The 23,634-nt window shown below is 36.3% G+C and overlaps 2 protein-coding genes and 1 pseudogene across 3 annotated transcripts; all 3 read right to left on the bottom strand.

Moving 5' to 3' along the window:
- Positions 1 to 842: 842 nt before the first annotated feature.
- Positions 843 to 2,827, bottom strand: LOC130738830 (uncharacterized). Its single transcript, XM_057590998.1, has 3 exons — positions 2,288 to 2,827; positions 1,570 to 1,755; positions 843 to 1,476 (listed from the first exon to the last, which is right to left on the bottom strand). Exons 1-3 carry the CDS (start codon positions 2,723 to 2,725, stop codon positions 1,192 to 1,194), a joined length of 909 nt encoding a protein of 302 aa, XP_057446981.1. The 5' UTR covers positions 2,726 to 2,827; the 3' UTR covers positions 843 to 1,191.
- A 3,244-nt stretch (positions 2,828 to 6,071) lies between these two features.
- LOC130738829 (2-oxoglutarate and iron-dependent oxygenase domain-containing protein CP2) lies at positions 6,072 to 14,134 on the bottom strand. Of its 2 annotated transcripts, none has more exons than XM_057590997.1 (9): positions 13,687 to 14,134; positions 12,679 to 12,726; positions 9,943 to 10,119; positions 9,660 to 9,810; positions 9,440 to 9,526; positions 9,038 to 9,162; positions 8,295 to 8,413; positions 7,630 to 7,729; positions 6,072 to 6,473 (listed from the first exon to the last, which is right to left on the bottom strand). In XM_057590997.1, the coding sequence occupies exons 1-9, from the start codon at positions 13,972 to 13,974 to the stop codon at positions 6,438 to 6,440; spliced, it is 1,131 nt and encodes a 376-aa protein (XP_057446980.1). In that variant the 5' UTR covers positions 13,975 to 14,134; the 3' UTR covers positions 6,072 to 6,437. The 2 variants fall into 2 exon arrangements, with proteins under 2 accessions (XP_057446980.1, XP_057446978.1); XM_057590995.1 differs by having other exon boundaries at positions 7,630 to 7,741; positions 13,687 to 14,133.
- Positions 14,135 to 20,366: 6,232 nt separating this feature from the next.
- LOC130735548 (uncharacterized) lies at positions 20,367 to 22,745 on the bottom strand (annotated as a pseudogene).
- Between the last annotated feature and the right edge of the window lie 889 nt (positions 22,746 to 23,634).

Genomic DNA, 23,634 nt, shown 5'->3' with positions numbered 1-23,634 from the left:
CCCTTCCCATTACCCATAAACCAACCCACCACCGCTCTGATATCCGCCCCAGGCTGGGTCGCTGCCAAATCAGAAAAACACATCATGAAACTGTAAACACTCTTCCTCAGACACTTGTTCCATATCTGGTACATTAGCAGTCAAGTTCGGTGGGTCATCTTGGAAGAGGGATTAAAGCCATGTGTTCGTTTTCCTGTTGGATCTGGTTTCCCAAGAGAGAAAATCGGGAACGAAGAGGAGCTTCAACCCCAGACAACAAGCTCCGCATCATAGAGAACAGAGAGTTGCAGATCCTGAGAAATAAGTTAATAATAATTGGGTGAAGATGGCGTTGGAGGTGGTGAGGTTGGGGATGGGGGGTGGTGGCGCGGTGTGAAGAATTAGCCGGTGGAGATGGGGTTGAGCGTGGTGGTGTTGGGGTGAAAAAGCAGACGCTGAAAATGGGGTTGTGTGGGCTTGGGATTTTTTTTTTCTGTAATAGAGCAGAACATGAGGAAGGGAGGGTGATGAAGATGATGTTGATGGTGATGAAGAAGAGAAAGAACAAAGGAAAGATGTTCTGATGAAGTTTTGGGTTTAATATTTTTTTATTTTTTATGAAGGGGTTGAAGATGAAGATGCTCAAAGGTGGATGCTGGAGAATTCAGGGCAGTTAGGACTTAGGAGAGACGGTGGCTGGGGAAAATTGGGATTAGGGTTCTATAGGTTAAATTTCATTCTTTATTTAAATTGCTTAATTTATTTATTTTATTTTATTATTTATTTGATGATGTGTCATGTACGGTGGTGTAATTAGCAAAAAAAAAGAATCTAGATAAGAATATTCCGTTTAAAATCGGATGGAAGCTAACGGCGGACCTAATTGTCACATCATAATCTTTAGTGTACCAAAATTGCTCCTTTTAAATAAAGGGGACCAAAATTGCACAAGAGGTATAGATCAGGGATGAAAAGTGCAATTAAGCCAAATGATTAAAAAAAACTTCTTGGAATGATCACTCACAAATCACATTTTATCTATCGAACCCAACATGCCTTTGTCTTTGAGCAGTTTGAGGCACTTGAGCAGCCAAACAGTCCCAATCATCATGCCCTCTGAGCTGTGTTCTTTCTGCATCTCAGGAGAACCAATTAATCATAGAATGAATTTCTCTTGTGTTATTATTTCCAATAATTCTCCAACACTATCAATCATTTATATGTGCAAGAATGCTTGAGGGGGATTGGAGCACTGAGCTTCTTGGGATCCAAGGTGATGGAACATTGAATCCTCTTGTAGTACTTGGGCTTCACCAATTTCCCTAGGACATAAGCTCTGGATCGCAGCACAAAGTTCAGGTTCAATGGCACTGGCACAGTTGGCATACCAGTTGTGCTGCTCAAGCTAGCACCACTTCCATACAGAGGGATCTTGTTGCCCATCACTGCCACACTCACCAACCTGTGACTCCTTCTATGTTGATAAAACTCCTTCATCTGCAACCATCAATTCCAACTCACACAAAGTTAGAAAAAGAAAAATATCTTGGTAATGTGCAGTTACTCAGTTAAGAGAAGCACAAATCTTACATTCCCTGCAGCAATCACAATTTCTGAATAGGACAGTTCTAAGGGTGTAGATGCAACATGAACCCCAAAGAATGTGCCAGTGTTACGGTATGTGAATTTCAAAGTAGAGTTCATGGAGATCATATCAGTAGCCACCCCAGTGGAATCTGAACCAGCTTGGACTTGAACATGATCAAACTTTATGCTCTGCAAAATGCAAAATGGATCAAAACCCAGATCAGATTCCATTCTAAACAAGCAAAATTGATGACTACCCAGTTCAGATTTCATCTTTAAAATGACAAATTGATTAGGATCCAGTTCATATCTCATTCTAAGAAAGCAAAATTGATGAAAACCATCCTAAAAAGGTAAAATTGATGAAGATCCAGTTCAGATTGACAAATTGATCCATACCCAGCTTACATCTCATCCAAAATTCCTAACAAAGCAAAATTAATGAGTGTCTAATTCAGATTTCAATTCATCCTAAAAAGGTAAGACCCAGTTCAGATTTCATCCTAAAAATGAAACTTGATCCAAACCTCAGCTCAAATTTCATCCTAGAAAAGCAAACTAGATCAAAACTCAGTTCAGATTTAATCCCAAAAATGAAAATTTGATCACGACCCATTTCAGATTTCATCCTAAAACTGAAAAACTGACCACAACCCATTTCAGATTTCATCCTAAAAAGCTCAACACACGAATCAAAAACAAAACTTGTCAGCTTAAATACCTTGATAAAAATCTTGGGTTTCATGGGTCTGCTAGCACCCCAGAGAATAAGCGAAAACAGTGTGAAGAGGAGAAGAAATCCCAGAAGAAAAATGAGGAAGTAGCAGCGACGAGAGAGAGTTCTGTCACGATCTTCCCCTTGGAGAAGCCCTTCTTCCTCAATGACATCGATCTGCTTCCATGGCTTGAGACTGTGGTGGTGGTGGTGGTTGTCTTTCTTGCGGTGAGGAGCAGAGAACCGAGTGGAGGATGAAGAATGAGGAGGGGAAGCGTTGGGGCTGAGAACAGGAGTGGAGTGGAAGGAAGTGGTGACGGTTTTCTCGCCATCGTGAGAGTCCCTTGAGGGGCTCTGAACAAAGTAGAGAGGACGGCGAGGTGGGGATCTTGCAGGGGATGATGCAGAAATGCTGGTCACCTCTGAGTCTGTCTTGGCATGCATTTTTCCTTCTTTGATGGAACCTGTCCTTGAAAGAATGTAGAATGACAGAAACTTGGGACTTTGTTATGTTATGTGTAACCTATGTGGAATGTGTGTGAGTTTGGTGCTTTTTTATTCATGTTTTAATATTGATTTTACTAATAATTTAGACAGTGGAAGAATCTGCACAACTGGATATTTGATTTTGATAATGACTTTAGGAAGGATAGTAGCAAGGAGAAGACTAACACACTGATATGATGAAGTCTTTTTATTGTAATTCAGCTTGATTTGTGTAGATCTAAATTTAACTCAAAAGTTAATTAAGAAGTGAAAATCTGCTCACACTTTATAATTGGACATTTGGAGCGTGAAATTTGAAGGTCTATGATAGAATTCAATTTTATATCAAAATTTAAGTTTGGTCTAAGCCTACTTGAAAAACTTATTTATGGTTGACATTTGATTACCTTCATGACTTACTTACTACGGTCAATGTTGAACTTCTTATTAGAATTTGAGAGGCCTAAGACTTAGGCTTTGTTTGGTTGGAGAGAGGGAAAGAAAACAGAATTTCGAGGTGTGAATTGGGACTACACCTTAATCTAAATTCATTCATCGGTTTCTGTGTTTTCTTTCCTTCCCCCTTTCCCTACCTCCTATCAAACAAAGCATTAGCATTTTGATCTAATCTTCGCTAAACATACTTCCCCACTCACTTCCTGCAATTCCATTCTTTGACCTGACTTTGAAAGCCCTTCCTTTTCCTCATCCTCCCACCCCTCCCTTCATTCACCTTTCTTCTTCCTCATTCTAAACCCCAAAGCCCTCAATCTTCCTCTTTCTCTCTCTCTCCCCCCGTTTCCCAAACCTGAAAAACTCTTAACATTTCATAAAAAGCCTTAGCACAACGGAAAATATATGCTATGCTTGTAGGAGTATATGGGGAAGTCCAATTGTCTGCATTTCAAAAAATGATCCCAAAAAACAGCTCTTCAGCAAAGAGTTCTCTTTATGTTCTGCCGCTACCATCTCTGCAACTCAAACCTCTTCTTCGACCTTGTCCAGGAGAATTATGATAGCCACATCGCCCTACTTCAGTCGACCCTGTCATCGTCGAGCTAGCCACCTTCACCGTCGAAGTCTCGAACAGTCATGCATTAGTCGCTCCCTTCCTCTCATGATCTGACTCAAACGGTCGCCCCCATCATCGTTTAAAGAGAAAAATAGGGAAGGGAGACATCAGGTTTGAGTAAGGATTGGAGTGATTGGAAGAATGAGTCTTATGCCTCTTTCACTTTTTTTCTTGAAAGTCTAATCTAAATTTGGGTTTGCATCTAAGATGTTTTTTTTATGTCACACAGGTCGGCCTTGTAGGCCAAACAAGCTATTGAGTATCCTAGGTTCAGCTTATTTAGTTATTAGGCTTTTCAAAAAGCTTAAGCCTGACCTTTTTAATAAATTGGTCGTACCGGATCTTTGGCGGACTAGGCCGTAGGTCCTTCATAGGTTGTACGGCCTATTTTCACCCCCTGATGGTATGCTTGTAATGGAGTAAAAGAATGAAGAGGGAAGATGAAGAGGAAGAAGAAGGGCTCGATATAACTAAAATATTTTACAGAGAGTAAAATTGATGTTCAAAGTTCAAACAAATATCTTAAGGGAGTTGTTATTCGTTATTCGGACCCCCCTCCTCGACATATATATGTACCCTGTTAAATTCGTACAATCTGAAAAGGCACTTTATAAAAAAAATTCGCTCGCACTTTGAAAGTGCGACCAAAATCCACTTTGAAAGTGCGTCCATCACGCACTTTCACAGTGCGAGCGGAACACAAAAATTTCTTTCTCGTTTTTCCTGTTTGATTTCTAAAGTAATAGGACTATTTTGAGCTCAAATATGCAGTCAGAATCTCCAAATTCCTACAGCTTCTAGTAGTCGTTTTACAATCAGGAGCGGTGCGGTTTGGAAAATTGGACAACTTTTTGTCTCGAATGCGAAGTCGACCAACTACAAAGTTGAAGAGAAAAATCAAGCGATCGTACCTTAGCATCTTCTTAGAAGGTCCTAAGATTTGTGTAATTTAGTCAAATTCCTTCATTTGGCATTTTATTTTGAATTTCAATTTTTTTTATTCCACCATCAAACTCCAAATATTCTATCTTGATTTACTGTGGCAGTCTCATAATTTTTAAAAATCATCTGATATCAATTTTGTATAAACGCACTTCTAATCTGCGTTTAATTGCAGAAATTTTCAAAAACAACGGAAGATGGAGGTTGTGGTGGTGGTGGCAGCGACAGTGGTGGCGGTGGTTGTGTGTGGTGGTGGTGGTGGTGGTGGTAGTGGTGAAAGAAAGAGGAAAGAGGTAAGGAGAGAGGAGAGAGAATATGAGGATATATGGGAGTAGGGATTTTTTTATATTTTTTTTCATTAAAAATATTTTAGTATTTTTGCACTTTAAAGAGAGTTCAAATAGATGTAGGGGGTCTGAATAACAACTCTCATATTTTAAGTGGCACATCAAAAACCAGACTTCCACATCATTTTAATGAAGACATAAGCCAACCCATTGGATTATGAACGTCCCTTAAACCAATTTTCACAAATTAAAAATTCTGATAACAAAATTGCCCACTTTAAACATTAGCGAGTCAAATTACACCATCCATTTAAAAAATGCAACTACATCTTCTAATTAGATAGTATAGTATTGATCGGGGCTCTAAATGATATTTTCATAATTATACGAGTTTTGTTTTATTTAAATTTCCAACAATAATCAAAATGTTATGCAGAAAAAAAATGATGTTTTGTTCTAAAATGATGTTTTCATAATATCATGAGTTTTATTTTATTTAAATTTCTCATGGTAGTTGAATGGTGAACCGTATCGTGAATCAAAAGACATATTTTTTAACTAGTGAATCATATCGCCTTATGTATCATGCGATACAAACACACAGAAAAATAAGCCAAAAATGAAAAACATAAGGTATATATCATATAATTAATCAAAAGATGACAAAGTACAAGTGTTCATCTTCTTCAACATAATCAATAACATGAAAATACAAAGTACTTCCATACTTGCTATAATATGCTTTGATCCTACAACTTGGTAAACTTCAAAGTTCAAAATAATCAACGGAGAAATTGCAATTCGGCAATTCATGAAACCGGTACAAATGATTCATGATACGATACAAACGATTAAAATGCAACTCGGAGGAAAATCAATACACACATGCAATTCGTATCGCCAGACCTCAAAAACGTATTGTATCGCGTATCGTATCGGTATATCGTACGATACTTACTACCATGAAATTTCAAACAATAAACAAAATGTTATGCAACACACATTTGAACTTTCAAGAGTATATTGAGCTGTTCAATAAGCACCAAACATAAAACAACACATTAAGTCTAGATGTGATGATGTTTTGACACCCCCAAAAAATGTCTAGATGTTGCAATAGCCCATGAACATTGCAGACCTTAAGCTTAATTACAGTCTAAATCTATATTGCTAGGCTGCTAGGGTTAATATTAAACAGAACTCTTAACCATGTCAATTTTTTTGGAAATATTCAACCTTACTCCAAAAAGAAACTATACCTAGTATATAGCTTGTACAGACACCATGATCAGGAGACATGTTATTTGTCTTGACTAATGATTGCAGCTATAGATCATTCTACATACAAACATCTACTGTGCAAAGCAAATTATAAAGCCGATCCACCTTCCCTTCTGAACAATTCCTGCAGTATCATAAAAATCTCATTGTTATATTCTGACAGCTCAGCCATGCATTTCAAAACATATATATAAGAATAAACATTATTGATGTAAGGGGGGTGTTTGTGGTTCGGTTTGAACCGGTTTTAGGTGAAACCAAAAACCGATCCAATCAAAATTCATTGATTTGGTTTCGATTGATTGTTAGCAAAAAAAAATTCCAAAACCGAAACAAACCGATGATGAACAGTTTGGTTCGGTTCATCGGTTTCACAACTTTTTATTTTGTCAAATATCAATTCCACAACTTTATATATATAGCAACCACATATGACTCACAACCTAACAATGCATAAAAATGCCAAATCAATAGCTCAATCATAGCTTAATCCATAATCAACAACTTAAATACTTAACAATGTAGAAATGATTAAATTAGTGTTTAATATTAGTACCATTACAAATTAATAATAGAAAACAAAAACATAATAAGTCTAACATAAACAATATTTCTTCAAAAAAATTCTTTAATAATTATATATATATATATATATATATATTATATATATATCATAGGTTCAGTTCATCGGTTCATTGGTTTTTAATTTTTCAAACCGTGAACTGAACCAATCTTCATTGGTTTTTATCGGTTTGGATTGGTTTTGAACCGGATAACAAAAAAACCAATCCAATTGCTTTGGTTCAGTTCGGTTCGTCGATTTCATCGGATTGATCCAATCCGATGAACACCCAGTAACCTTCTAAAGTGCACCCCTTATTACTCTAGAGAAGCCCAATCCTTAAAATGGATATATAGTGCCCTCTCACCGTGAAAATTTGCAAGGTCCAATTTTATTGACTACTTGAAAACTAACCTTCTATGTCTGGTTAAACACCAACATGCAAAAAAACTTAAATTTGATTTCTTATTTATGATTATAAGTTATATTCACTTTCATTTTTACTTGGAAAGTTCAATACAAGTTTTAGACAGTTCCTCTGTCTTCCAAGTCAGCCAAAAAGTTATACTCCTTGATAGCAGCAATTGGCCAACACTGCCAATACTGATTGCAAAGTTGGAAGCCAAATGAATAACATAGCCATGTGTTGTTATACTTGTAACATCTTCATAGAATGTAATGCAAGTGGATGAGAAATTCAGATTAGATGAAGATTTACCTTTTTCGTAGCAGCAATTGTGGAGCGCTGCCTCTCCTTTTTCAAATGATGGCACTCTCCACACCAGCTGGGGAAATCACTCTGATACCGTTTCAGTTCTCTAAAGACAGAACTACAATGAAATAAAATAAATTTCACCTTTAATTTGCTGAGGAAAAAATGAACAGAGATTATACAACTAAATTGATTCATTCATTCAAGTAAAACTGTTATAAAAACAAGTAGAAACTAGTATTCTAGTTTGTTGCTACAATTATGCAATCAAAACACAAGAGTCACCAATATTCCCAAACAAACAGCATTCAAGAAAATTCTTAAATTAAAAAGTAAGGATAAAGTAGACTACTATTTAAAGGGAAAATATTATAAAACCAACTTAAATTTCACACTTTTTGCAAATAGGCACCCTGAGATTTATTCACTGTTAAGGAGTTAACTTCAAGTTAACAAAATGACCTAATATAACAATAGGACGAAATTAAACGTGAATGTGTATATTTGCAAAAGGCATGAATTAAAGGTTTAGTTAAACATTTTACCTAGATACAATTCAATGCCAATAATGACAAGGGTGTGATTTATGAAGCTAGTGGGTAAGTCAGTGTAATTTAATCAAAAACATTAGATAAACTGAAGTAGTAATGAAGAAAACAATGTGAAATCACCTTCGACACCACAGAAGTAAGTTGACCCGATGGCCAGATGTTGTAGCTCTAGCACCATGGCGATGACGCCCGCGGTGAAGCACAGCACGTCCAGGTACATGGGAATAATCAAAATACTCCTGCTTTCAAATAATGGATTCCATAAAAAAAGTGTACAATACCTATGAGAAATAGCAAGTAATGGTCCATAAATTTCCTTACAAAATCAAACAGAATGCTAAATAACCCAATTGGAACAGAACATGAACCTCAAATGAAAGCTTACATCATTTGGATTTGTTTCCATTACCAAAACTAACATATGCAAGGTATAATAATAAACAAAGTACATACAGTTAGATGAAATTATTATTGTCTTTGTTATTGTTGTTGTTATTATTGTTCTTGTTGCTTCTGCTGCAGTAGCATGTTTGTCAGGGGCTAAGGGCCCGGTTCACTAACTAAACCAAACCTAACCTTCATCAAGCTAAACATAGAGAATCACAAATTGTCATGTGCATAAATAACTGTATCTAGGTCAATGAATAATATCAGTTTCGAGCATACATATTTCAGAATAGAAATATAGTACTGAAGTTGATGGTGCCAAAAGGCACACCTAAGTCACTGAAGCAAGGGCACCTTGCTGGTTGAAGCAATGCCTCTTTAGTAGTACACCACCAAATACTTGCAGAGAAAAAACTAATCAAGTACACTGCTAATCTAATTTTATATTATTCTGTCTCCACCACTCCAAGACTTACCTCAGATTGAGTTCCAGTATTTACATGTTTCTCACATCGTGTGCCCCGGAAAAACAACTCTCCTCCAGAAAATTCTTTACCCAAGCAAACATTCAAGGTTACTTCCGAGTCATCCACATGGAAACCTACATATGCAAGACTCTAAACTGTAAACAACACCACACACGCAAAAATCAGGAGCACAGATGTACAAACCAGTATATGCATCCAAAATCAAAATACCTGCTACAAATAATAAAGGATCACGTCGTCAAAAAATTTACTACCCAAAAAGCGCCATAGCAATAAATATACAATGATGAACAGTTCATGGATTAAGAAATTAGCCTTCATCCGTACACATCAAATGTTATGCACATAGCCTATGGGAATTGTAAAACACTCATCAAGCACAAGCCTTACCCAAGTCAACATCTCTATCGTTACCATATTCAACAACAAATCCATGATGAGAATCCAGGGTTGCTCCACCAACTTCTGCAAAGAGGACTGAATCACAAACTATTAATCAACGGAGCATATTTTGAGGGAATGAGGAGAAAAGATGCCTAAAATCATTTCTATATGTTAAAAACATTTGCTTAAATCACGAGATAATGTTAATTATGCAGTCTTTATTCACCTTTCGATAAAGGACGAATAAAACCATCCATAAGCCTGTCAAGCATCGTCTCAAGGCCAAAATCATCGAGTACAGCACCATATTTGTTCATTGTATTGGGACGCATGATCCGAAATTTTGTTTCAGTCACCCATTTCTCAAAATTCTCCAGCTAGGTAGACCAAAAATAAATTTTAACAAGTACAGAACATAAGTACATATACAGCATTGGTTTAGAACTTCTAATTTAAAATATGAGATACTGCTTACACCACAGGTGATGAGAGTTGAAATGATGAAATACCTCAGATAGCAATAACTGACAAAAGTCTTTTTGAAATATTTCAAATGTAAAAATGCCTGGAGAAGGCTCAGACATTATACTTCTAAAGCTTTGCTCTGTGTTATCGTTAATTGCTCTCAAAAATGCTGGAACGAAGAATGTAGTAGGATTCATGATGTACAACTCCTCATGTTTAGGCTGCAAAATTTGGTTAGGAAACATGTAAGTCTTGATTTAAAAACCACCACTAAGGAGGAGGATGAAGAGACGAGGAACAATTTTGACCATACTTCAAGACATAATATTGAAACAGAGATTTTTATGTTTTTCCCCTTGAATGGATGTCGAGCTCCATTATAACAGCAGCTTAACAAATGTGAAGCTCTTTTTTTTGGCACCAATTCAAATGGATCTCCAAATCTAATAATCAGCCAATTTCTAGGCTATGTTGCCAATCCCATATCCCCGATCTCGGCCCCAAAAATGGGATAGCGGATAGCAGGATGGCCGGGATAGTGAATTTTTGTCAATATTTTGTATAAATATTACTTGAAATTCATAACATATTCGTACTTCCATAGTGGCAAACAAGCAATATAAGTCATAGATCTTGGTAGAGTAAGGGCGAAGAGAGTAGGGGAAGTGAGGCAGGGTTTTTTTTCGTCGCGAAACCCTGGAAATGCCCCTAAGAAACACCCCAACATTTAAAATTGGAGGACATTCTTTAAAATGTTGGACCCTTACTTGTCGCAACAGAATCACACGGGAAATGCCAGGAAATGGGCCAGGATCCAAGCTGAGACAGCGAAGTGGGATGGGACGGTGGTGGCCGTCCAAGTACATGGCCGAGATGGGATGGGAAACTGGAATCTCGCAAGATCTCGCCGGGATTGACAACCTAGTTTCTCGGTATTCTATAAACTGCAGGATTCCCACTTTGGACTCGTTGAAGGAGAGGCATCACATAAAGGACTTGGAAAGGGGGGCAGCTCTAAGCCTCCAACCCATGTAATTGTGGCAAAGTACTCTATTGAACATTCACAGCAGACACTTTATGTTATCTTATTGATTGAAATCCTTAGTTTCCTTACCTTTGAAGAGAATTAAAATTACATTAATGGTGGACTTACATGGTGTTTGGTTGTGAAGGGGAGGGGAATGGAGTGAGCCAAAATATCCCCTCTCAATTTGGGACCCCCCTCAATATTGGGGAGATTTGGAGGGGAGAGAAGATAGGTTTAAACATTTAAATTTTTAAATAAATTGACTACTTATCTTGACAAGAAGACAAGTAATAAACCCATATAAGTTAAGGGTGTACGTAAGTTAGTTTTAATATTCCTCCCTCCCCTCCTTTGACCAAACACAATATCTAATAAAATCCCTCTCTCCTCCTTTCCCTTCCCTTCCTCTCCCCTCCAAATAAAATCCCTCTTCACGGCTTCACCCCTCCCCTCTTTTGAATCAAACACTGCATTACATACAGCAGAAACTAGCCTCATATTATGGCTAAGCAAATAATAGAGGAAGCATAGTTATACAGTCCCGGATAGCTGCATGTAACAACCAACCGACCTTGAAAACACTATAGCGGGAAAGCGCATTGCGGGATGACCGCTAAGCTGAAATTTAAACAAATCATATTATACATATAAATATTCAAAAATCAATAAAAAGTACCCTAATATCAAGACATATTCATAATTACAGAGTAAATGACATACAAATTCATAACAATAGAAGTCAAGGAAGAAGAACTACAAAACAGAGCACATGACAGCAGCAACAAAAGGTCTGAACATCCAAAACATAAAGGTGAGACAGGTCAAAGGGGCTAGTATACAGCCAGCCCGCATGGGCGCCAAGGCTGTAGAGCGTTGTGGAATGTTAGGACCCAATTGCAAGGTAATGGAGCTTGAGCCCCACATTGGAAGTATGTGACTCCAATGTGGGGTTTATGAGGCCTTGGGCTCTCCAACTGCAACCACAACTTTTGTGGTATGGTTCTACCAAGGTTCTTATCAGAAAGAACCAGAACCAACAATGGAAAAAGAAGATTCCAAAACATTACAAACAAAAATACAGAGCACATGAGGAAAAGGAGACATCTAGGGTTGAAGGAGGGTCGCCAGAGTCTCATCAGAGGTGGATGTGGTGGCTGGTGGTCGACAGTGGCATGGTTTTTTATCAAGGGGTCAGAGCTGAAAGTGAGTCTCGGCTCTCCGACACAGAAGAACAAAAAAGAAACTCTGGAAACCGGTCTGTTGCAAGTGTTTCACACAGAAAACCAAAAATACCCCCAAATAATAATCCTAATGCTAATGTTTAGAAGACATCTATTGTTTTGCATCACTTATTTACTGTGGCAGCTCTACAGCACCGCAATGACCACAAATTTGGCTGCAAAGCGGCCACAACTGTAAAACGCTCCGACAGGAAGCGCTTTAGCATCCAAGGCCCGCTCTGCACTGCTATAGCGTGATTAGCAACCCAGAGAGGAAAAAAGTTTTTAGACTCGTTCAGGGTTGCATATTCTATGTATTTAAGATCTAGCAACATTTAAGGTTGTCTATATCAGGAAATAGGATTAATTATATTTGTACCTTTTCTATTTAAAAATTTACTTAATAAGAAATTCTCTCTCCCATTCCTTCTTAGCCCTTACTATCCCATGATATTTTTCACAGGTTCAACAACAATTACAAGCAAGCAAAAGCAGGCAGAAAGAATGGTAAAAATAAATTGAGTGTTACATACTTGATAATTTGATAGTATCTGGTGTCTGTACTCTTTTTGTTTCTGACCCTGCCAAATATCATTGGAACCGTCATAAATTTATGTTGTATAATAATAGAAACCATAACAATATGGTAAAAATGATAATAATTATGTTAATGCTTAAACAATTTTTCTACACCCCCTGCAAACATGAATGGAAGATTTTTCAAAGGCACTTTAAGTCTTTAATCTCCCCATTCATGAACATAATGAAAGGAAAGTTACCATACCACTATAACATAAAATAGTTATTCTAACTTCTCATTCCAACACAAGTTTCTCTTCATTCTTCAACCCCATCATTCTAACATCGCAACTATTCACTATTTTATTTTTACTTTATTTCCTGAGTAATTAAAACATTGATACGATTCTGAACAATGTAAACTTGCTTCTTGGTTTGAAACTTTGTATAAACATGCATGGTTTCAAATTGCAGATCACACCACAGGATGTGGCCAATTTTCACAAATCACAACCACGCCACATCCTGCAACTGCAGTGTCTGAAAATTACAAGAAAATGCAATTTGACACATTTAATAGCCGCAGCAGCACAACAGGTGCAAACCGAACGTACACATGTTTATGTTTGGATACTGGTGAAACACCACAGTGAAGTCAAAATCACAGTGCACACTCACAAAAGCTAAGGGAAGTGGCTTTGTCCACCGTGTATCCAAACATGCATATACACAGATTGATCTTCATAAAGAAAAACTAGGGTTATGATTCATAGACCACCTACACTATAAAGTATAAACACCCCTCAAACACTCAATTTTTCTCTCTCCATCTTTGACTTCTTTTCACATCATCATATGTCACATTCATTACTTCTCTCTCTACGTGTCTACATCGACACCTTAGATGTCTACTAATCATTTTCCATTACTCTATTTTCCAAACAAACACACAAAATTAAACATCTAAGGAAGCTTAGCAACAAATAAGGAAGAAAAAGATTAGGGCAAAAACGAAAACACACTCTGGTACGCTCCGCAAGAGGAAGGTACTTGAGCAAAATCTCGTGCATGAACTTGGCCTTGTCATCACGAGGAACAGCGAGCATGTTGGGAGGAAGGTACATCTCAAGGGAGCTGAAGATCGAAGGGCTGAAATCCAATTCCAGGTCCTCGTACCCATCTGGCTTGTGCTCCTTGTTCGGGTTCAGCCGCAGCCTCTGGCTCGACGGCGCCGTCGTGAACCCCGGCGGAGGTACGGTGCCGTTACCGTCAACGCGATCGCCGGAGGCGTTGTTACCGGGGAGTGACATTTTCAGAAGCGTTGATTGTAAGAATTAGGGTTTATAGTAGCATCGGGGTGAGACGTAAAGGGAAAATTCGAAGGGAAATTAGGGTTTATGTGTTATTTGAAGGGGAAGGAAATTGGAGTTGAAGAGTTGAGAGCAGTGTTAAGTTTGAGTGTGTTGATTCGTTTTTAAGTTTATCCATCTTTTTAGTTAGTGTTCATTTAGTGTACACAAGAAAATCCTTGTGTAAGGTTGCACCACCCTAGATTTACCTGTTGTAGTAGGTTACTTTTCAGGTTAAATTTTTTAACTAATTATTTAATCTGGTTTAACATTATCTAATCTGGTTTCACAAAAAAAAAACCACCACCACCTTCTTACGATTCTTGCTGAAGAGAGTGGAGAAGAAAGTGTCCGGCGGTAGGAGAAGAGGCTGCAGTGGCACTTGGAGTGAGGCTCTAGACTGAGGATCTTGCACTAGTCCTTCCTCCACCTCTCCCTTCGTTCTTCTCTGTCACTGTCATCATCGAAGCTTCATATCTCGTCGCACCCGCTCCGCCGATCTCTCCTTCCGCCGATCATCATCGAAGCTCTACCTTCCGTCACAAAATTAAAGCCACCATCTTTCTTCTTCAGATCTGGGTTCTTAAGAACAAAGTCACCCCCTTTCTTTCTTTAGGGGTTTTGCAGTGGAAAGGGTGGAGAGAAAATGGTGCGCAATGGCTTCAATGGGTTCTTCTCCAATTTTCCTTTCTCTCTCTCACTAAGTCTTTCTCTGAGTCCACTCACTGCAAGCCACAATCAATGTTGTGCTATAGAAATGATTCACTGATTCGAAAAGGAGAATATGGGTATGATTGAAAAGCAGCAAAGATTCAAACTTGGTAAAAAAATTGAAATGAGTCGTACGAAAAAGCAGAGAATTGGAAAGGTGAATAATGAGGAAGAGAGGCAGAGATTAATTTCTGATGATTTGTCTCTTGAATTTTTTGGTTCTAGTGATGATGTTTCTGGGTATTTTTTGTGGGGATCATACATTCCTTGTTTGTTGTTGGGTTCTAGAGGAAGGAGGAAGAATGGGAAGAGAAGAGCGGGGTGGAGTTGGTGGGGGAGGGAGGAGAAGACCCGGTGGTGGTGTTGGTGGCGGTGGCAGATGGGGTGGAGTCGTGGAGGTTGAGGGGAGGAAGGGTGGTGGAGAGGATGAGGAAATTAACATATGAATTTCAAAATTAAAAAAATATAGGTAACTTGGAAACTTACAATGGCAGGTAAAAATGAGACTTGTGCAACCTTACACAATGATTTTCTTGTGTACACTAAATGAACCCTTAGTATATTAGGATCAAGAAGAGTTTATTTAAGCTTATATGATAACATAAGCTTTTATGTCAGTGTTTGGCCTCTACCATAAGTTGTTTTAAGCTTATTTTCATAAGTTATTTAGGTCCCGTCTGAAATAGCTTATTTGAGCTTATCTGATAGCATAAACTCTTATGTCAGTATTTGGAAGAGCTTATGCAAACGGCTTATGGTCTGCCATAAGCTGTTTTGAGCTTATTTTCACAAGCTATTCAGGATAGCTTATGAAAAAGAGTTTATGCTTATATATAGCTTATTTTCAATTTATTCTAATAAAAACTTTAAAATAACTTATGCTTATGACCATAAGCGCTTAATTAAGCTGTGTTTCCAAACGGGGCCTTAGAATAGTTTAGGGTGCAAGTGCACTCTAGGTCTTGCACCATGCAATAGCACCCAAAAAAATAAGCAAGTTTACAAAAATAACATTTTGGTCTTCTTCCTTCTCTCCCTCCCCCTTCTCTCTGCCTCATCCGTGTCGGAGATATGAGAATAAAGACTCCACCGATGGAAACTCCACCAACCACTTCGTCGTGGTGGAGGCCGTGGTGGCTACGGGTGGCGGCGGTTTTTTGTTGTTGATGGAGAAGAGGAAGGTGGTGGTGGTTCCGGTGATGAGAAGGGGATTCAGTGGTGGTGGATTGTTCTGGGTTCAAGCACACGATCATCGTTCCTTCATTTGTTCGTTAGATCCCACTCCCACTACTCACTCCATCTTTTCCCCCTATCTTATGGTTATTCTAGATCTCAATTTCCTTCTCTTTATTCATGTGTTCTTTATTTCAATTTGCTCCATTTTCTTCTCAAAGCTCCAATTTTGATCTGAATTTTCAGGTCCCTTGACAGTAATTTGAAACTGGCCTTGTGGGGTGGAATAAGTGAATGGAATCTGTCATAGTGAATTGTTGTGCGTTTTGTTCTGCACCCTTGAATATCTTTGAAGAAGAGGACCTCCCTCAGTTGCAGGGGTGGCTTCTAGAGAAAATAGTACCCATGCATTTGTCAAGCTTCACTTATTGTTTCAAGAGGCACAACGTAAAGTGAGTGGATGATAAAGTCTTTTAACAATGATCATAATCATGCCATGGTTAGTCCCAAAAGTGTGTCCTTTATGAGGTGCCATAAAAAATATGAGTGTAGCAGCAAAGAGTCTTGTTGGAAATTTGAAGAAGAATGCATATTGACTTGAAAGTTAGATTATGTCATATTTATATTTTTCTAATTTTTAGTAATTTAAATATTAAATAATTACATATTTTTGAAAATAATTAATATATTAATATTTCATTTAATATTTATTAATGATATTAAATAATTAACAAAAGTCAATTGTTATTTTTTAAAAAAAAATTACGGTATTAATTTAACTTTTAATGGTTTTTAATGACATTAAAATAATTAATAAAACTAAATTGTGACTTTTCAACCATAAAGATGTATGATGACAAAGTTTTTTTATGAGTAATTGACTATGGTTATTTTCTATAGAACAAACTAAAAAAATGAAATACGTTCAAAATGATATCAAATATGTCATTAAAAAATTGATATCTAATAGTTTTAAAGGATTGATTTGGAAATTAACTCAAAAAAATTGAATTTTATGTTTTTGTATATACATATGAAGGATTAAAATAGTTTTGGTATATTGATTAAAACATAACAAATTAAATTAGAAAAAAAATAATTAGAATGTAACACAGGATTAAAAAAACTTAAATATGTGATACACGTGATTAAAAAAGAAAAACGAGGAAATATGAAAATGTTTGATGTATGCCGACAAAGTACTCTTATTTCATCTGTGTATGGCGCAAAATCAATAATACTAGTTTATAATATTAAATATGTCTTTTAAAAAAATTCATATAAAATATTTTGGAATGAATTTTAATTTTTAATTTGAGTCATCATTAATTCTCTCATTAGTGCTTTCTTCAAACTTGATAGAAGTACTAGGCAAATAGTTTAAGAAATCACTAAGATTTATGAAATTAAATTCTAATTAATATATTTGTATACATTTAATGCACAGTAAATGAAATTGATCCCCTATTTATTTAAATGTCACAGTCCATCTCGTAGTATTCTAACGAAGAAAAGGATTAAAGTTCCTAAAACCTAGAAACCTGAAAATGGTTGAAGCTGGAAGACTTTTACTCATTTCGACAATTGTCTTCATCATTTTAATACTAGGTGATTTCAATTTCATGAAGTTCATTTTTCCAATTTTTTCTAAAACAATTCAAAGTCGACCAATGTTTAAAACTTGTTTTTCTTGGTCGCAATCCTTTCTTTTTCATACTAATGATAAGATGGAAAATTAAAACAAATGTATATGAAGTTAAAATGTATAATTATAACTTTTGGGGAACTAATTTAACTGTAGTAGTTTGCAGGTTTTGAGAAAACGACGGGTGAGACAACTGGAATGAACACTATTGCAGAGTTGGGTAACAAAGATGCAAATCCTCAATGTTGCGGTCTCAACTTTATAGGAAGTTGTGAACCAGCATCTGGTGACGAATACAATTGCATAAACTTTTGCAAACGAAATTCTTGTGTGCATTCTTCTTATAACGGCTTTTGCGTATATCTGGGTAAACGAACCCCATATCGTCCTTTTTGGGGTTATTTTTGTTATTGTCCATGTTAATTGTAATCCATTATAAATTATTGATACAAGGGTTTCACTGGTATAGCAATATAATGTTTTATTATCTTCCGATGTATAAAAAAAAATATATATATATATATAATGTTTTATTTAAATGATAGAGTTGCTTTGCAATACTAGATTGATATCATTTTTGTTGTGAATTTTTAATTAATCAAGTATCAGCTCATGCTGTAACATGTATTTTTAAATAAATAAAACCAAAAATCGTTTCAGGAAAAAATTTAATTTAAAAAAATGCTTATAAATTGTATTAAAATAAATAATACTCAAGTTAAGATTCAAAGTTATAATAGTATTAAAAAGAACACGACACCGAAAATAACCACACGAAAGTCTAAAAAGTAGATGAAAAAATCACAATTTATTCATTTGCAAGTTGTCGTCGCCGTCGTCGATGTCTCCTTTCACACTCTCAGATTAGTCCTTGTTTCTACTTCTTAATTTGTTACTGTGAAATTGATGTTTTTTCTTACCCCTTTTTAATGAATTGCATATTAGGTGTTGTATGATGTGGACCATGAAGGAGAAAGAGAAATGCAGTTTGAAGGTTATGGGTTTTGTGGATTTGAATTTGAAAGTTATATATGGGTTCCAAAAGTTTGCAAATGAATTTGAGTTTGTATTTAAATGAGAAAAAGTTTTTTTTAAGAGTAATTTGAATTAGAAGAAGTTGAAGATAATGAAAATGGTACGAAGAATTTGCAAATGAATATATTTATAAGATGAAGATAACGATGAAGGTTATGAAGATTGAAAAGGGACTAATTTACTATATTTAGGGACTAATTTGACGTCTCAACGTTTCAGTTCCATGTAGGCACTCCAGCTAGGAAAAAAATTTCAAAAAAAAATCTTGTTAACGTCTGTTACATTTTTAACGTTAGGGACTGCTGAAGAAGGAGATTTGACGCATCCAGGGACCACGAGCGTCATTTTAAAAGTTTATGGACGAATTGAAGGCGGCGTACACTTTCAGGGACCAAGTTGGCTATTTACCCTACTATCTTCATCTTAGAGATCATCTTTCTCGGCTTCTAAAACCATATAATTGGATCATCTTTCTCCCTTTAATGCAATTTTTGGCTTATAAAAAAATATAATTGGATTTATTCTCAACCAAAAAAATGTTTTAAAAATACTTATAAATATTCTTAAGCTTGATTCAAATTATAAGGAAAATGTACATAATTAATCCAAATAAATATTATTACAATTTACATCTTAGTTTTCACCTTATATAATAAATCTAATTAATTAGTCTTGTTTTTTAAAATAAACTAATCATGTAACTCATGGTTAATATCTTAAATTCATCCATGTAGCCTGAATACTGTAATCACTGAGTGCCCGTTTGGAGCACCGTATTAGGCCTGATTGTATAAGTTAATATAATACATTATAAGCTTATTAGTCATTTGGAGCTTACATTGTATTGGATAACTTTATCCATCAAACCATCCTTATACATTAAAATGGTGTATAATTTAATCCATCATCAAAATGTGAGATAAGACCTGATAAGTTGTGATGTATTACCCTCTTAAAAATATTCCAACACTACCTCATTCATCTTTGTAATCGCTCATCCTTTTCTTCCTCCTTTCACCTTCCTCTTCTTCTGCTTCATTTTCCCCCTTCAATCTTCTTCAAATCTGCCATAGACACCACCCTCAACCTGAAGCCACCGCCCCTTCAATCTCAGCCGCTGGACCACCAAGTACCAGAGGCTGCCGTCGTCGGCAACCACCACCACGACCTCCTCAGATCACCATAGGCACCTTATGGCCCTCATGGCTGCTGCTCCCTTCTTTCTTACCTTGTCACGATTTCTCCCTCTCAACCTCTGTGCGCAGCGATTTGGGGAAAATCAAACAAAATGACGAGAAATAGAATAAAACATCACAAAGAGATTAATGATGTACAAAAGAAATGAAAAGGGAAAATGAACAAAATAGGAACCAGCGAGAGAGATATTGTGGAGAAGAATATAAAAGCTTAATAAATTATCCAGATTTTGATGTGGGTGGGTCTCATATCTGTTTGTGAAATTAGGTCCAAGGTTGGGGAAGAAGGATCTAGGTTTTTTTCACAAATATTTTAACTCTTTTAGTTATTTTTTATTTCTGTTAATCCATTCAGGCCACACATTGGTTTTTGATTTTTTTTTTATTTGGTACATCGGAGATATAAATTGCTCTCTTCAGGGATTGATCCCTGTAACTCACTCATCCCTTATGTCCAGGGGCGGATCCAGACCTTGAATATCAGTGAGGCTAAATATAAAAGCAATCATAGACTAAAAGAAAAATATTATAGATAAAACCATGAGAGAAAGTTTCTCATGGAAATAGAAGAGTTTACATTATAGTCCAAGAGTTTACAATGAAAATCGTCTATTATCCATTATTTGAAAATGTGCTAAAATAACATCATTGTCAATTGTTCCAAGAACATCTTTTTCTATAAAAGTTACAAGACGATCATTTAACCATTGATCACCCATTTTGTTACATAACTGACTCTTCTCAAACTTCATAGCTGAAAACACACGTTCCACACTTGCAGTAGCTACCGGCAAGACTAAAGCCAACTTCAGAAGCTTATAAACTATATCAAATGTGTTGCACCTTTTTGTTTCCACAAGTTTTGCACAAAGATCTGAAAGTCCTTTTAACTTTGCAAATTTTGGATCACTTCGAACATTTCTAACATAATTCTGAAGCTGATGTCGCACTACCACTTCCGGCACATCAACAAAATCATTTGGATAAAGTTCAACCATCCTCAATAATTTTTTCACATCAAAAGCTTCAAAAGATGATGAGGGATTCAAGCATGAAACACATTGTAAAAGTTCAATATTCTCTTCATCAAACCTAGCATTGAGCTCATGCAACTGCAAATCTAAAACACTAAATAAACAATCATGCTTATAATGATGCAAATTAGAAACACTAGAAGTGATAGCATGTCGTCTAGGTTTCTTCCCTTGCACAAACAATGCATCCAAATCAGGCACATCAATATCATGCTTATTGCAAATTTTCATAACCTTAGATATAAGTTCTTCCCATCTATCATTCCTCATTTCTTGCAATTCTTCTTTGGTGGCTTGGACAGGTGATAAAGCATTCAAAAGATCTTGATCACGCTTTTGTAGTGCTTCACTTAAATCATTTGTAAATCCTAAAATCTCAACCATCATGTATAACATGAAAATAAAATCAAAGGATCGAAGCACTTCTAGCAAAAGCACTGTTTCACCATGTTTTTCAAATGACGGATCTTTCCCGACTTCTTCAAGTAACTCAATAATGGCACCATATAAAGTCATCAATCTAGTGAGAGTCCTAAAGTGGGAACCCCAACGAGTGTCACCCGCTGTAGCAATAGACGATTCTTGATTTAATCCACTACCAGTCTCTATCTCACCCTCTTCAAGCAATTTAGCAAATTGAGATACTTGTTTGTCCCGAAGCAAATCTTGCCTCTTGTTAGAAGACCGTATGAAAGTAACAAGCATATTGACCTTCCCGAAAAATCCACTAACATCTTTGTGAGTCTTAGCACATGCAACAAGTGCCAATTGAAGTTGATGGGCAAAACAATGCACATAATAAGCGGATGAAGTTTCATTTTGAATTAAAGTTCTCAAACCACCAAATTTACCTCGCATATTGCTAGCTCCATCATATCCTTACTCCCTTATGCTAGATAAACTCAAGCCATTAATAGACAATAATTTCTCAAGTGCCTCCTTAAGCGACTTAGCACTTGTTTCTTTAACACTAACAATCCCAAGAAACCTTTCTTTTACCAAGCCTTCACTATTAACATAGCGAATAACAACAGCCATTTGTTCTTTACCAGCAACATCACCGGATTCATCAATCAAAACACAAAATACATCATCCGCAATATCACATACAATTTGTTTAGTTATTTCACATGCACAAGCAGCAACAAGATCCTTTTGAATCTTAGGGGCAGTCATAAAGTTATTTCCCGGAGCACAATCTATTACATTAGCTATCTCTGGGTTAATTTCCTTTAGAGTGTCCACCAACTCAAGAAATGGCCCCTTAAATAAAGAGTTAAAGGACTCATCACTCCCTCTAAATGGCATACCACACCTCAAAAGAAACTTAGTAGCTATAAGAGATGTGTTGACACGAACACGATATTCAGAACTCATTTGTTTAGTTTGATTAACAAGTGCAGCCTCAATACTTTGCTTTGGGTTCATGAGATCGTAACTCTTAAGCACACAATCACGATGAGTATTGGAAGAAGTAGCATGACTACCCAATCTATGAGAATTCTTCCAATCACCAAACCCCTCTGTCACAAAGTGATCTCCCCCATATTTATAGACATTCTTAAACAAGAAACATGGCAAACAAAATGCTAGGTCCTTAAATTCACTATAATCAATCCAATCATACCAATCAAACCAATTTTTGCAAAATCTACGTCTTTTATTACCTTGATAAGTCCAAGGATAAAGAAAATTGTCAGGAGGTTGATGACGGCCTATTTTTAAATAAGCTTTCCTTACCTCATTTTGGATGTTGGGATGATAGCTTGAAATTGGAGGCCTAATTCCTGGATCTGTTTCCAACAATTCATAATCAACAATTTTAATACCCTCACTTGGAGTTTCTGATGCGTCTATATTTGCCGAAGAAGAAGTAGTTTTGTCTCTTGAAAGCACGGGAAAAAATTTCTTCATCCTATAAAGAGATAATGAAACCATCAAAAACCAAAATAACATAGCAACAATTTACATTAGATGTAATCAATAATGGAATGATAGCTATATTATGTTACATTCCATCTCATCTTATTTTATTTCATTACAACTATAGCAACAATTTGCCAAAACAACACCTTGCAAAAGTCCAGTAAATTACTTAAACCAACAATAACAAGAGTCCAACAATCCTGCCAGTTCTACAATAATGAAAGAGATCCCACATTATATTCATCCATGTAGAAAACAAATTCAACATAACATTCATACATCCCCTGCAACTGTACGTTGATTATGGGAGTGTTTAATTCAAACTTCATATAAAGTAACTGCAAAAATATGGCATTCACATATTAGTCCGTTCATTATATTGGAACCAAATTTAGGCATAAAATTAATGTGGACAAAATCAAGTAGATTCGGTGTGTAATTCAATTTCAAGCTACACAAGGAAAAACAGCTGTCACTTGTAATTGAAGTCCATATATAGTCTGCAAGGAACAAAAAATAGCACCCACACCAGTTGAGAAAACATCTCATATCAAGAACAAAAATCACACCCCCAAAACCAACACCAAAACCATCAGAAATGCAAAACAAACACCAACCATCAGACCCCCAAAACCAGCAAGGAACGAAATGCAAGACAAACCTCAAACATAATCACACCCCCAAAACCAACACCAACCATCAGACAAGTAGATGTCCAACAAGAATTCAGAAAACCCTTTTCCACATATCAATTTCAATTTCCTCAAACCCTAGAACAAGAATCCAAATCCCAAACCCTTTGAGTGACTGAAAGTGAGAGACTGAGAGCATTACCTTTTGAGTTTTGACTTTGAGTGAGTGACTGAGAGTGAGAGCTTCAATCAGTTGAGAAGGAGAGGCA

Source organism: Lotus japonicus, chromosome 2, assembly GCF_012489685.1.
Source record: "Lotus japonicus ecotype B-129 chromosome 2, LjGifu_v1.2".
Taxonomy (NCBI): domain Eukaryota; kingdom Viridiplantae; phylum Streptophyta; class Magnoliopsida; order Fabales; family Fabaceae; genus Lotus; species Lotus japonicus.
The sequence above is the reverse complement of the archived record's forward strand: the minus strand, read 5'-3'. Positions and strand labels throughout refer to the sequence as shown.

Bases quoted from the DNA above. Each gene is read 5' to 3' on its own strand.
- LOC130738830 (XM_057590998.1), bottom strand. From the start codon at position 2,725: ATGCATGCCAAGACAGACTCAGAGGTGACCAGCATTTCTGCATCATCC. The intron at 1,756-2,287 runs GTATTTAAGCTG...TGCATTTTGCAG, and splicing joins AACCCAAGATTTTTATCAAG to AGCATAAAGTTTGATCATGT. The intron at 1,477-1,569 runs GTAAGATTTGTG...TGATGGTTGCAG, and splicing joins TTGTGATTGCTGCAGGGAAT to ATGAAGGAGTTTTATCAACA.
- LOC130738829 (XM_057590995.1), bottom strand. From the start codon at position 13,974: ATGTCACTCCCCGGTAACAACGCCTCCGGCGATCGCGTTGACGGTAAC. The intron at 10,120-12,678 runs GTATGTAACACT...CAAATTTTGCAG, and splicing joins AGATACTATCAAATTATCAA to CCTAAACATGAGGAGTTGTA. The intron at 6,474-7,629 runs GTAAATCTTCAT...ATGATACTGCAG, and splicing joins CAATTGCTGCTACGAAAAAG to GAATTGTTCAGAAGGGAAGG.